Source organism: Rhea pennata, chromosome 1, assembly GCF_028389875.1.
Source record: "Rhea pennata isolate bPtePen1 chromosome 1, bPtePen1.pri, whole genome shotgun sequence".
NCBI lineage: Eukaryota > Metazoa > Chordata > Aves > Rheiformes > Rheidae > Rhea > Rhea pennata.
This window is the reverse complement of record NC_084663.1, coordinates 60,062,802-60,078,005: the sequence shown is the minus strand read 5'-3', so window position 1 is coordinate 60,078,005 and position 15,204 is coordinate 60,062,802. Positions and strand designations below refer to the sequence as shown.

The window sequence follows — 15,204 nt, the reverse complement described above, 5'->3', positions numbered from 1 at the left end:
CACAAAAACTTATGAGATTATACTTTACTTGCCTGCATTTATAGTGATGATGTGTGCGTATAGAGATATTTTGCTTTTTTGATATTTTACATGAAAAGTCCGCAGAGCTTTTCATGTAAAACCATTTCTCCAATTTAAATTCTTATTATTACATTCTTTCTAATATATGTATTATGCAGTTTTACTTTTTCAGAAATACAAGAAAGGAACATAGTTTTATTGTATTTTTTTAAAAATTTAACTATAGGAATTTTGAAGACTTTTTGCACGAAGGTCTTGTTGAATATTTGGATGTGAATGAAGAAAATGACTGCAACATTGCACTATATGAACATACAATTAATAAGTAAGTATGTGTTTAGACTAAACACTGGTATGGTAAAAATGTTCATAGGGTGACTCAGAAATGCAAGCACATAAATAATGTCACTGTTTACATACACCCTCCCACACACCCCTTGTTAGTGGTTGAAACAACCTCAGATAAAAGATATAGAAAGAAATCTGTTTACACAAATCCTAAATTATCCGTAGGACTGTTACAAAAGATGGTTAGCTTTTGTTTTTTGGAAAATCCGTTCCTATTTCTAACCCACAAAAATATGAAGTACTTTAAAATTTGTATCCTCCTGTTTCTCTAGATGCAAGAGGCTTTTTTGTGCTTCTTGGCCAGTCATTAGAAGTAATTTTATACATTAAGAATCCAGAAGGCAAGTGGTCCCTCCTGGTAAATGATGAGCCCCCTCTCCCACTGTAGAGGGATCCTAGACAATCAACTGACAATAAATGTCTAAAGTATATTGAAATCAGTCTTTCACTTTTACTCTCAGTTGTGGAATAGTTCCTGATAAAATATCTGTATCATACTGTATATTCTTTACCATGTATGATAAATGCACTCCTAGTATGTAGTTTTCATTTGAAAAGATTCCAAGATTTTTGTGTCCTCCTGCCATTTAGGAAGACCTGGTGCTTCGCTTTGTTTTTCTGGCTTGTGACTATGAGCAAAGAGCCCACGTTAAAGGAAGAAATGTGTAGGGTTTTTTTGTTTTTTTTTTTTTTTTTGTTTTTTTTTAAGTGTTGCTCTAACAATATATTACAAACTGAAGGGTGTATGTAATATATCAGAAGTTACATTCATTAAGTGTTTGATCAGTAGATTTATGCAGAAAATGCGTTTTATAAAAGTGATGTCCTGGTCAAGTACTTATGGAAGCTAAAAGAAATACAATTTTGATTTCATCAGAGTTGCATGAGGTCCTTAATGTCTTTAACCTTTGCCAGGTGAAATGCATTCACTGTGCTAATGAAATTGTATTCCTCCTGCCCAGGCCTTTGAAGACTTTATCATTCTAAGTAATTACTCTTGCATGCTCTTGGCTGCCTTCCTGTATACATCAGCAAAGAAGAGCATGCACAGTTACTGTCACTTGTGCCAAAGTTAAATAACCTTGACAAAACATCACAGCTGAAAAATTTTAAGTTGTAGGACAACACTTTTTTTTATTGTTTGATATCAGTGTTGGTAGTTCTGCGAAGTTCTGCAGAATGGGACAGCTGTCCGTGCTCCGAGTTTACTGATGTCTCTTGAGACCTGTTCAGAATTGCTTGACTGCAACTGAGATTCAACCACTCTTATTTTCTTAGGACAAATCTCGAGCATGGCTGCTTTTTTTTTTTTTTTTTTCCCCTCTCCCCAAGTGAAGAAAAATAATCACTGCCCTCTGGCTAACAGGGGATTGGATTTTTAGGCTGCTTAGATTTATATAAGCACAGTCATGATTTATACAGGTGTCTGGAACTGCTAGCTAGTTTCACTAGGCTTACTCCTCAGCGTCTTAGTTTTCCAGTGCATGTATTTTTTTATGATAAGTTCCTACTGGTTCCTGTCCTCTTCAGTCTGTATGTACTTAAGAGTAATCCCTTAGACTTTTAGAGATTGTGATGCTTTGCCATCTTTTGAGTATTGTCATAATAAAGATTTTTTACAGTCTTCTTTTTTTTTTTGCAAAATCTTAAAGTTTAGTAATCAAATTAATGTCTTTAATTCAAAAAAAAATTCAAGAAATTTGCTAGTAGTTGAGTACTGAGCATTGAAGATGGGCTTTTCAAGGAGCACAATGAGTTTAGGTATGTGGGAAAAGCAACATATGTATAAATGTTTGTAGCTCTGTTTAATAACTCCAGAACATCATAAAAAATATGCTTTGGGGTGGATTTAGTTTTAAATTATCTTTATTTCAAAGCTCCCCATTTTCTAGTTACCTTGCTTGAATTAAAAAGCAGACTTGCTCCAGCTTCACTGTCTGCTCTATCCTTAGTTATCCCTGCATTCCAGTGCATGTTATAATCTAGTTATCTCTACTGAGCTTTACCTCTGAAGCTAATGTCAGATTGAAGAGATTTTGTATTGTCATCTCTTAGTCTTTACTGCTTTTCCATGTCTTTTTATTTCTCGTCAGTTAACACCTTTTAACAACATAATCACTTCCAAAATACTTATGGAACTTTACAAGTAGTGTTTTACTATACCATATCAACCATGGCACTTGATGTGGTTTGAACACAGATGTTTTCTCTAACTAATGTTATATAACTGACTTGAAAAATCAAAATTTACCCGTTTTTTTTTTTTCTCCCCAGTACCAGAATCTCTCTTGTTCCTTCCTCTCTCACCTCCCCTGCAAATTTCTAGATTTCTGAGATAGGTAACTTGATCCAGAAGACTTTCATTACATGTTCCTTAAGGACATTTTTACTGTGACTTACTGTATAGACTGATGTTTTATTATCTTCCTGAATCCCCTTAAGTTGTTACCTAAAGGCTTTTTCTCCCTGATGGAACTTTTTGTACTTGTTCTATGCCTCACGCATTTCTTTTCTCTTGGAACCACAAAAGCCAAAATAAAGTTGATTGAAGAGCATAGTAAACCCACATTCTGAGATCTTACTGATTGACAGCTTTCTGAACAAGGTTAAATTAGATTGATACTACTAAAGTAAATGAAAGATATTTCACAAATTTGTTATAACTGATGCTCTTTCTTTTAAGAGATACAACACATTTGGAGATCGAGCCTTTCACACTTCTTGGTGTCTGTGCTGGGCTGATTCCATATCCTCACCACAACCAGTCCCCAAGAAACACTTATCAGTGTGCCATGGGGAAACAAGCAATGGGTAAGACTTTATTGATTCTTACTATTTGGAGTGTGTTCTAGTTAGATTCCTGGGGTCAAACATCCGATTTGGCAAGCCAGCACAAACACACACACACACACACACACACTCTTCAGAGTGTTACCTAGTTTTTTGAAGCTATACAGAGAAAGTGACAAGCAGAAAACTCTCTTCTTTTGTAACTCATGTAATAATTTTACTAGAAGGGTAAAAGAGCATACTTCAGCTTAGGGAAAGTAAGGATAAATTACCTCTAAAAATCAAAAAAAAGGAGTAAAAAAGGAAAAAATGCTAGTCAGTTTTGCAAAGTGGAGGCCACATCTGTGGGTCTTACTACTTCAAAAGAAAATTTGGAGAAACTGGGGCACTGTTGTTTTTGTTAGTTTTTTTTTTCCTGTGGTAACTGTCATGACTTTCAAGTTTTCAGCATAGCTGGAGGATTGGAAGAGTATGTTTCCCCCCCCCCCCCTTTTTCTTTTTCCTTTTTATGTTGCTGTGTTCTTTGGGTTTCCAAACAAAAAGAGTAAAAAAGTGTTCTCACAAAGAGACAGCACAGAGAGAAGAGACTTTCCCTGAATAATTGAGTAGTTGTCCTAAAAGAAAAAAAAATGATTATATTGACGTTATAGAATGGAGGAATCAAAATGTGAAAGAGTACTTAGTTACTTGACTACTTCTGCAATTAGTAGTTTAGATTTTAGGCTTTTTTGGTTGTTGTTTTGGATTAAGAGGGCAATTAATGGCCTCTCACCAAATGACTGAAACAAAGTTCATTTCATGATCACTTAATAATTCTTTTTGCATGGTGTAATAGATGATCATTAAAAAAAAAAAACTTCAACCATCTTATAAATCTGTTGCTGTAGGTAATTAACACTAGATAAGTTTGAGTCCTCCCTTTTAATATGTAGCTAAACTAGCATTAGCATTTTCTGTTAGTACTGAAGCAACTGAGTTGTGTGGTCGCTGATCAAGCCAGAGAGATTCCCAACAAGAACCTGACCAGCAGTACATCAATTCGGACAGCTGTATTCAGACTTGGGCTGTACACGCCAGGTTTATGTCTTGTATTGATGGCTTGCTCGCAAGTTGAGAGCTACAGTAGAAGAGCTCTGCGTCATGAAAGAACTACCACTTCTGCTGGGCTTGCTAAACTGTTTGTTTTGTGCTGTGTCCCCGAAACTGAAACAGGGCACCTTTTGTGAGGCTTCTCCAGCAGAATTAATAGCAGAGTAACTGCCTTGTGCAACTGTCATGTTCAGTGCATCAAAATAGCAGAAAATAGCAACAGATGCATTTCCCTCCTTAAAAAAAGAAAAGAAGGAGGGGGATGCGATCTTTTCCTTACAGTTCTCCCCCATGCCATTATCTTTCCCCCACCCCTGAATCTCTATTTTATGACTATTAGTCTCAGAGCGTTTGGTTAGTTACCACACACAGTTAAGCAGGATCAGTGTGTACAGAAAGCCAATTCAGTATCTGTGGAGTTCTTTTGTAGTTTTCTGTGTGAAGGTTTTTTTCCCGTTTTGTTTTGAGTGTCATTTGCAATTCATTGTCTGTGTTTTCTGAGGTTGGTGTATTCAGCTGCTTTGACCCTAGGTCTTGCACATTTAGCTCCTTGGATACAATCCTCTGACGTTCCTGCTGACGCTAGGAACACAAAAGCCATTGAATATCTTTAGCAATAAAAAAAGCCTTTGTTTCAGTTTGTTATGACAAAACACCTGACTCAAAGAACAAGCAGCTAGAAAAAAAGTACATTTTAAAAGTTGGCACATGACCTGGGCTGTATTTTGCTGTGCCTGAAGTATCTACAGACACCTGAATCTGTTATTACTAACTGTTCAAGAAAATAAGCAAACAAACAAACAAACAAAAAAACCCAATGGCAATATGTGGGAGCAGAAGGATTTTTCTATACAGCTGCTGATCAAATGAGACCTAGACGATATTTTGGAACAGATTGAACATACTTTTTTTCTGTTGGTTTGTATGAAGAGATGCAGAGAGGCGCTTAAGACCCCATGTGCTTGTTTTTATGTGACAGTCCACCCTTCTTCCTATCTTTCTCCATCCCCAGATTGCAGACTGGCTTCCTGGGTCTACGTGGCCATGTGGAAAGGCTCATGTCCAAGTCCACTGTGTCACTCTGTAGGCTGTCAAACCCTGGGGATGTGGAGAGAACCCAGTGACTCCTGCTCAGAAAGGAAGGTCTTGTGTTGCTCAACACTGACCCCCTCTGACCACTTCAAGGAGCTGTGCTAATAGCTTTAGAGGGTCTTTATTCTCCTTTTTTTTTTTTTTTCAGAAACATCAATCATAGGGAAAGATGTGAAGGCACAGGTAAAGGAAGGGCTTGCAGTGGGATCTGTAATCCAGGATCACTGACAGGTGTTAAGTATTAAAATATGAATGTTTCTACAGGGCAGTACATTAAATGTACTGAAAAATATCTCCCTTTCATGCACAGAGTGAACAGTCTTGCTGCAGGATGAGGGCTGTGCTCAGTAAGCAAACTGGATTGCAGTGAAGAGATGCAAGCCCACACTGTTTTGGCACAGGAAAAACTTACCGTATGGTGCAGGTTGCAGTGCAGGACTGAGAGAACATTTAGATTAGGTAGCAAATACACCTGCAACTGCAAGGTCCTGTGCTGAAGGTTGATTTTTTCAGTGCAAAGGTAACGTTAGAAGCTTAGTATCTGAGAAATATTCAAGAATAAAATACGAGAACCTCTACTATTTGCATTTTGTACGTTGCTAAAATAGTATTTAAGAGGATCAAAGGCTCCTAAAATAACAGTAGCACATAGAAAATCAGTCAATTTATATACTGTACTTCTGTGGCAGTGAAGAATCGTATAAAAGCCTAAAGGAGGAAGTGGAAGCACACGCATTTTCCTGCCAGTAATCCACCGCACTGCATATTCACGCACATGCGCATCTGTGAAAACGGCTGTGTGGGTACACAAAGCAAGCTGTACGCGCTCGCAGCCCAGCTGTGCGCTGTGATTCCTACACAAACACCAGACTCCAAGTCCCAGGAAGGAAAGGAGGTTTCGGGTGTTAACTATTATTTCTTTAACGTGTGGAAGAGGAGAAAGGGAAGGTGGCGGGGCCGTGCAAGGATGAGGGAGAGCTTTGCTGCAGGTATCTAAATTGAAACAAATTCTTTAATATTAAGAAAAAAAAAAACTCTTACTATAACACATACATCTGCATTGCTCTGTGAAGTAGCAAAGCCCTTGATACGCTCTTTTGCCTTGTGGTATAACTGGTTGAATGTCTTCACATTGTGCAGAGGAGACAAACGTGCCCCAAGGAACAGAGCGCTGTGGCTTGTTGGCTTTTTGACAGCAGGGAAAGGCTTGCTAGTGGGCTGAGAGCTAAAGTGCTCCCAAATTTTTTACAGCTAGCCTATTGGCAGGGGACCTACACGAACGTCAGCACAGAACTGGTTGTTACTGGTCTTCACAGCTGGACCTGGGTGCTTTGTGGCCGGGGCTCCGTGCTGCCGCTGGCCTTTGAGGAGGAGCGTTTGTGCTGCACGGCGCGTTCGCCTTCTGCCAGCTCGTCTCTCCCCAGCAGCGGGCACAGGAGTGCCGAGACAGAAGCGAGCCAAACTTTTGTGCTCTTCTCCCACTTTACCCATAATCTTTTTAACTGACTTCTTAATCTTTCTACAGTGAGCAGAGTCTTTCAGATACTGACTGTCCGGATCGGTTAAGACTTTTAAAATGGAGCTGCCAATGAGCTGAGTCGGAGCCTCTCTGCAAGGTTCAGTGCAGCCTTTAAAAACGATGCCCCTTTCTCTGTTGGTTCATGCTCATACAAAAGGACAGAGTAGTAGAAAATCCATGGTGAAATCAAGGAAAATAGAGAAGTACAGCAATTCTGCTCTTGCCATGTGCAATAATAGCCCTTTGGGCTCATAGCTAACATTGATTAATTTCTGTATTCTTGTTAATTTTGATTGCACAATTTAATTGTATTTTAAGTCCTGATTTTAATTCCCCAGGGAATTGGATAAATGCTTTTTTCCTCTCTGACTGGTTGTTCTGGTGAGTTCTGGAAACTCGTCCTGTCAGAATAACAAAAATATCCCATTGATGCTAAATATCAATATATGCTATTTTTATAGTGATTATTTCACACTGAACAATGATCAAGTGACACTTAAACAGGAAAAAAAAACTTGCTGGGAAATGAAAGAAGGAAGGAATGCATGCATGTATTCACAATATACTAAGCACTGAGAAAAGCAAGAAAATGATCTTTGTTGTACCCAGGTCAGCCTTGTGTGTTTTGCTTTAAACAGGGCTAATTACCTATGAGAAAAATTGGTTCTTGCCGTTGGCATAATTATAAATGTGGGTCATTGTGAACAGGGTTTGTTATGGTGAAGTTTAATTATACTTTACTTTTGCCTGGCTGTTTGGCTGAAGCAAACAAGGGCTCTGTTCTTTCAGAGAGAAAACAGAAATAAAGCTAGTGGCTTTCTTCATTTCAACCCACACAGAGGTCTTGTCTCAACACACGAGTCCTCAGCAGTTCAGTGTTTTAAATGAGCAGACTGTGGTTTAATACTGTGGCTTGTTAGACCAGACTAGAGAAGACATTATTTGCATAATCATTAAATCGTAGCGATTAAGGACAAATATTGCTGATGTACAGCATGCTTTTTTGGCTAACTTACTTCACTTGTGCTCTTGAATCATTCTCTAACCAGTTTCTTTCCTGCTGGGATGGCCACCATTGTATATATGTATGTTTTCTGTGTGATGTACTGCAGCATTCAACTCTTGAATAATGATGTGAATACAGTTTAATAATGAAGCTTAAAAACCCCGTAATGTCATTAGTCACTCCTGGCTCCTGGACTGATGTATACAGTAACAGTTCTGTTAGGCTCATCTGAACCTCTGATAAAAACACTGACCTTGAAACATGAGAAGCATTGTTTATTCTGAGCTAGAAATAATGTGCTCATTTGAATGACCTGAAATATGTGAAGATATTAGCTGTAATCCTTGACATATAAGGAACTTCTTCAGACTGTTACACTAGACTAGAGAAGGACAAGTTTGGCTATAGTCAGTGGTCAGACACTCCAGACTTCATCCTGACCAGTGAACCCTAGCAGATACAATGTGTAAGCATCCCTTGGCAGGGGGAGGGTGGGAGGGTGGAGGAGAGAGAAAAAATTTTCAAAAGAGTAAGTTGATGTGGTGTAGTAAAGAGATTTCTCTCAACAACAGGACAATGTGCCTGACCTTAAAACTCTCAGATGAGCTCTACAGCAGCCTACCCTGAAAGCACACAAATTATTTTAGGTACAGAGGAGAAAATGGCTTAAAATTCCATGTTTTTTCATTTGATGATAGATATCCACTGCTGTGTAGTGAGAAAAACAGTTTGTTTAAAGTGCAATGAAGAAAATGTCTAGTGCTTAGGCTGAGGGAATGGCGAAGGTAGAAAGACTTTCAGGTGATGGTGGGCTTTGGTGGGGGAAATGACAGTGAGGGTCTTCAGTGTTGACAAATTCAGGCCCTACCAACTTCTTTCTTACTGCAAACAGAAAATATTGCTCAGGGATAATTTACTTCCTTCCCCAAGAAAAAGATGGAAAAAAGCAAGTATTCAAAAGGTAAAGATTGTCAGCTGTACCAAACCTTCTTCAGCTTTTAAAAATGCTGTGCCTGTGGCTTCAAGTCCACTCTTTAGAACCAAGAGTGCAAGAGCGTGCGTGGGATCCAGCTTAAAAGAGCTGACTTTTGAGTATTACCTGCTAAGGTATCTCCCTGTTCCTTCCCTCAGGAAGGTCTGGTCTAGAGCAGTCGTGGTTGAGGAGAGAGAGGGTTAGCACCAAGGACAGGGTAGGTCTTTGGAGCTGCCTGTGATCCTGGCTGGTTTTAGGTATTTGTTTTTCCTGACATTTTATTTAAATGCAGGCATTTGGAAGTTGCAGATCCTTGCATATAAAACATGAAGCTGGCCTTCCCTAAGAGCAGCTTTGTGCTTAGCTATGTTATATTCTGGCTGCGTAAAGCCTTCATTGTATGCCATCTGCTTTGACTTTTCCCTGCAAACAAGTAGCCTCTGAAACTGGAGGAGGAATTGGAATTGTTTTGAAAGACTCACCTCCAAAGCACAAGTGCTATAAAATATTCAGTACTTAAAACTTCAACATAGTTAAAACTTTAACTTTTCAGATTATAATTTCTTAATTGCTTAGAGACATAGCATCAGCCTGGTACAGCAAACTGTAATAACATAGGATTGCCTTTACTTTTGTTCTGCTACACAACAGTTTATGTTTCCCTGCTGGGTGTTAATTATTTTTTCCTCAGATTTCAGAAGACACTTTGGCAGTCTGATGGGACAGGGCCAAAATTTTCAGTCTCAAGCTGGGAGGTCTATACAAAGGATTGAATTCTGAACCGTAAATTTAAAATTAATTTCATGTAAAAAGACAAATATATTGCAAGTGAACTTCTACTGTAGTCTTTCTAGCAATGATGCCTCTAATTTTGGAAAGTAAATCAGTCTTGGCTGCTGTTAACTGTATGCTTTGTTCGTGTTTTGTGACTTTCTAACACAAGCTGCTGTTGAACTAATTATTGCCCAGAAAAAGGAAGGAAATACAATGTGGAAGAAACGGAGCTTGATCCAGAGTTCCTCTTGAACTCAATGGAAGTCTTTCTATTGAATTTTGTATCAAATCTGTGGAATAAAATTTCATTTCAAAAACAAAAAAACCTACTGCTATTAGAACAGTGAAAGCAAACTTCATATTTGTATTATTATTCGGTGTCATGATTAAAAAAGCTTACTTCCATTCAATCATATAGGACTTTAATTTGTTGTTGTTGTTTTTGTCTTGATACTCAGATTTTCCTGAAAAAAAAAATCTTTCTGGAGCCTTAAATTAAGTGACCGCTTAGAGCTTTTTTAAAAATATAAAAATGTAAAGTTGTTTTGGTTCAGTCTCTTGTATATTTTTTCCCATGATTATCTTGAAGACTTTCCATTATTAGATGAGGTTCTTCAGTTTGTGGTTTTAGTTAATTTTAACTTTGGTAATTTATAGCTAAAACATTTCTAGTGAACACACTGATGTTCACAGGCTGTTGGTTCTCCCCGTATAGGTACTATTGGATACAATCAAAGGAACAGGATAGATACTCTTATGTATCTTTTAGCATATCCACAAAAACCGATGGTAAAAACAAAAACAATTGAACTGATAGATTTTGAGAAACTGCCTGCTGGACAGAATGCCACAGTTGCCGTGATGAGTTACAGTGGTTATGATATCGAAGACGCTCTTGTCTTAAACAAGGCCTCTTTGGACAGAGGTAAGAGCCATCCATCTATTCTTCCCCACTTCTCTGATGTGTGCTTTAATAAACTTCCTGTTTTCTCATGGTGTTCTCATATAATACATTTTGCTGATGTTATGTTTCCAACTAAGAAGCAGAATTCAAAACCTGCTTTTGGTGCTTTTGCTTGTTTTCTGCGTGATAGCGATTGGCTGCAATTTCTTGCTTACAATACAGCAATGGTGAGGTTGCCAAAATGTGGATAAAGTTTGAGTTATGGGTATTATAAGAACAAATGCCTAGCTTTTGACCTTAAATAACAAAGGATAAATGGTGCTTTTCTGAAAATATTTAGCTTACCTAAAATGCAATGTATTAGATAATCTGTTGTCTGGAGCTTGCTTTGTAAATGACTGCCTGAGCTTTTGTTCGTTACTAACAGAGAGAGGTCTCATTATTTTCACCAGTATTGAAAGCAAGAGGTGAAATTAGACTTGTGAATGTATTCAGAAAAAGAATGAAACATATGATGTTTTGTGCTATTATGAACTTGCTGCTCTGAGGGAAAAAATAGTATTGCCTCAAAATAATTTAGTATTTATTTATAGAGAAACTAATTATCTGTTTCCTGTTACAAAAGCATATACAGTTTAATGTCTTTTAAGCAAAAATACGTAATCACCAAGTGGGAGGTAATTAAGTGAAATCTGTGTTTGTACCATGCTGGCCTGTGTCGGTCACACTCCACAATTCTTCAGCGCTTCTTAGAAACAAGAAAAATTCAGTGTTAACAGTGCTGGGTATTAGGGGAGAGTTGTTTGAAAACTTAGTTTTTTCTCCCTCTGCCTTTATAAATTCCCTTCAGGAAAGATGTAACATTGAAGTGTGATTGAATTAGTTTTAGTTTTGGGTAGCTAAAATCAGATTCTTTGAAGAGTTTATTCCCCAAACGCACACCCTTCCTCCTAGTTGCTAGGCAGCAACAGTAGTATTCCTAGACATGTATCTTTGGCATTAATGTCCTGCCACATTTAATTTATGCCTCCTTTTCTAAAACAACAGGCATGATTTAAAACTGAATGTTTTCTTTTCTGGTAGACTGGTAACATTTACAGGGAGAGCTGCGATGCCTGTCAAGAGTTACTTGACATAATCTAAAGATATAGATGTACTGTATGTGGCCATGACCATCTTTCAAATGAACTAAAATAACATAGGCTTATTAGAAAGCTCTTGGCTGTCTGTAAATCTAAATGTGATGAAAATAGTTAGCATTGCTGTTCCGAGAGAAATTTTGCAGAGATGCTATTTTTATTATCTAAAAAGCAAAACAAAACTATTTTATAGTAATACATGAAATTCTGACTTCTTTCAACTAGAAAAGAAGTGATAATGTGTGAACACATGATACTCGGTCAGCTCTTTCCTGGTAAGCTAACTGGTAGCATTAGTAAAAGTTCAGGTTTCTTAGAAAAGAAGAAGTGCCATTCTGATCCCGTGTTAAAATCTCTCCTTCTCCTATGAGATGTCTCCTGTGAGCCACAAAAGGTAAGAAAAATGCTCTGTCTATGCAGAGGTATAGAGGGAGGGGATTTGCAGAATTTCAGGATTCAGAGTCTAATGTCTTTAGAAAAAAAAAGCGTGATCTGATTTTAAATTGTGAGCTACTAGGTATCCTTGTGCAATGTTGTGCTTATTTAACACAATGGGTAATCTAACTATTAAAATATGTTTTATATTCTGTAGCTAAGCAGGTAGCTCAATGTTTTCATTTTATTTTGAGATTGCATTACAATGCATTTTTGGATTTCTAGACGGATGAGCTTGTGTTAAATTTTAGGTTTTGGAAGGTGTCTTGTATATAAAAACGCCAAGTGTACACTGAAGCGTTATACCAATCAGACATTTGATAAGGTAATGGGACCGATGTTGGATGCAGCTACACGTAAACCAATCTGGCGCCATGAAATTTTAGATGCTGATGGTATCTGCTCTCCAGGTATGTCAGAGTGCATGTTTACTCACGGCATATATGTAATCTGTGGTAGAAATTAACATTCTCTTAGTATTTCCTGTATGCCTTGCGTTATGCTTAGTGTGTTTTTCTCTTGAAGGGGATAATACTATAACAGATGATTAACTCCCCCACCCCCCAGACTAGTTTCTGAAAACACCGTGGCACCTGTCACTGTTTTCTATTGTGCACGATGAAAGGGAGCTTTATGTTGAAGTAGAGGTGGTTATATTGTGAGTCCTCAACATTGTGACTCTATTAATACCTTAGAACTTTCACTCTTCTTACATCCCCAGTTTTGCAGATTTTTAATATTGTGGATTTTTACTGCTTAATCTATCATGTATTATATATATATATATATTTTTTTCTTTTAAGGGTAGATTCCTTACTGTTTTGATTCCATATATCCACACCTTTTGACACACAGTCAGTTAATGCTGATACCTGAGTAAAGAAAACCTTGTATTTTTAGCACTTTATAAATGTGTTTTGAGAGAGAGAATAAGAAAATAAATACAACTGCATTTAGTTATGAGGATAGACGTGTAACTTGCCCTTGCAAATACATATGAGGAAGAAGTCCATACTGGCATCCTTCAATTAGGAAACAATTTAATAGATCTGCTGAGATCTAGTGGCAGAGGTATTGTAAAAATACTTCTTTCTAAATTAATAAAGAAGGCAACAAACTTCTGAATTATTAGGACAGATAGGATTGAGGTAGAGTACAAATGGATACTGTTCTTCTCAGTGGATAAGTAAACCCTTTTTGAAATAATTTAAAGAGGACAGAAAAGAGACGTAAGTTGAGATTCAATGTAATTGTATGGGAGGGGGAAGGCAGATACTTAATGTACTGCATGCACATTACTATCACTGGGCATACTACTGATCTGCTTTTGTGCAAAGGGAAAGAGAGGGGAATGGAGAGGAGAAATAGCTGATGTATGAGACCAGAAGCAATAGGAAATTGCTGGCAGGGAAGGAGAGGCTAGAAGACATCTGTACAACTCATTGTGGAAATTATGTGATGTCCTGAATTTTAGATGTGAATTTCTGAAACTTGTCAATTTTAGTCTTGCTTGTTAATTTTCCCTTTTATGGCAGATGACCTCAGATGCTTTTTTGTATTCTTTAGTTCCACAGTGTGTTCAAGCAGTTCTTTTTTTGGTGTGTTCTGCTTTAATGATTCCTCTACCATGTAATATTCAATAAAGTAACAAGGCCTGCTTCCTGGATGTATTGCTTGCAGTTTATCTTTCTTTTTTTAAGCCTAACATGTTTCTAACATAGATAGCTAGATACATTCTCATGGTACTTTTCCCCCTCTTCTTTGTAGGTGAAAAAGTAGAAAATAAGCAAGTGCTTGTGAACAAATCTATGCCAACTGTGACCCAGACACCTCTGGAAGGAAGTAATGTGCCTCAGCAGCCACAATACAAAGATGTGCCAGTAATGTATGTTGCATCGTAACTTTATACTTGAGGGAGGTAACCCAGAGGAAAGATCTCTGAGAAAATGTTCAATCCTAGAAAAGCCAAATAAATAAGCCTAGGTGATTTTAGAAGTGCATAGCCACTTAATTCCTAGTAATTTAGTTCCTTACACCTGAAAGGCTGCAGTTGCAAAGAGAGAGAGGAGCCCTTCTGAAATTGGAGAAATCACTGGTGTTTCCCAGGAAAAACTGAGGAAAGAGTGAAAACAGTGGTAGAAGGGAGAGGATTCATGTGCAGATAAAGTGGTATAAAAACAGTCATGAGTGAGAGGGTAGAAAAAATGCCTGTGCTTAGAGTGAGAACTTGGGGCATCTCTTCCATACCAGCTCCTACAGAAAATGGCCAGTGCTGTTTAATGCTCATCCCCCCTCTTTGCTAAACAGAAGGTCAGGAGATGGAGGTCTTCCTATCTCTGAGACTAATGGTCAGCTCATTTTGGCCACTGTGAGTAGAGGTCCTTTCCCAAAGCACCAATGAATGGGAAGGGACAGTTGATAAGGGTTGTGGCTTCATTGTGGTCAGGAGTAGCCTTGGCAGTTTGGTGAATCACCAAAGAGCAAGGCAAGCAATTGATGCCCAGGTCAGCGGTTCTCTGTGATTCATAACCAAGAGAAGGCCCTAGGTAGATGCCTACAAAATACTAGTTAAGAAGTGAAGCAGCAGGGTAATTATCACGGAAAGAAGTAGTCTTGCCAGATCAAGGCAATGATCGTGGGCTCTAAGTCTGTGTGTCATAGTTTGACTATCTTAGCTAGTGCAGCATCAAGACAAAATAATCTCCTAAATCCAGCTGTGAAATCTATACTGTCATTCTGCAGTGTATGGAAAAAAAGCTGATACCAACATAATTTCCCTTTACTTCCTGCTCATTCATGTCTACTGTTTTTCTTGAATCTCTGCATCCTCCTCTACATAAACTCAGATTTCAAACCTTCAAAACACTCTAGATAATATGGAGTTTTGTACTCTGTATTATATTTTGGCCATGGTTCATTTTTACCTCTGCACCTGATGCATAGCTTCAGTCAAGATATTAAATCTTAATTTTGGTCTTAAGTTCTCATGGGATATTCCTTAGGCTCCCTTCTTCAGCTGTGAGCCTCTACTTGGCTTTTGTTTGCTTATTTAATAGAAGATCCAGAAATTGGCAGTATACTAGGATTTTTTTTCCAAGAAGAGACTACATGATC

The 15,204-nt window shown here is 37.9% G+C and overlaps 1 protein-coding gene across 1 annotated transcript in view; it reads left to right on the top strand.

Annotated features, from left to right (window-relative positions):
* POLR3B (RNA polymerase III subunit B) overlaps nt 1-15,204 on the top strand; it is an 82,340-nt gene that overhangs the window by 38,498 nt on the left and 28,638 nt on the right. Inside the window, exons 18-22 of the mRNA XM_062589122.1 lie at nt 248-346; nt 3,053-3,180; nt 10,328-10,537; nt 12,342-12,500; nt 13,858-13,975. Of these exons, the coding sequence (XP_062445106.1) occupies nt 248-346; nt 3,053-3,180; nt 10,328-10,537; nt 12,342-12,500; nt 13,858-13,975 (714 nt within the window). The remainder of the gene's footprint in view (nt 1-247; nt 347-3,052; nt 3,181-10,327; nt 10,538-12,341; nt 12,501-13,857; nt 13,976-15,204) is intronic.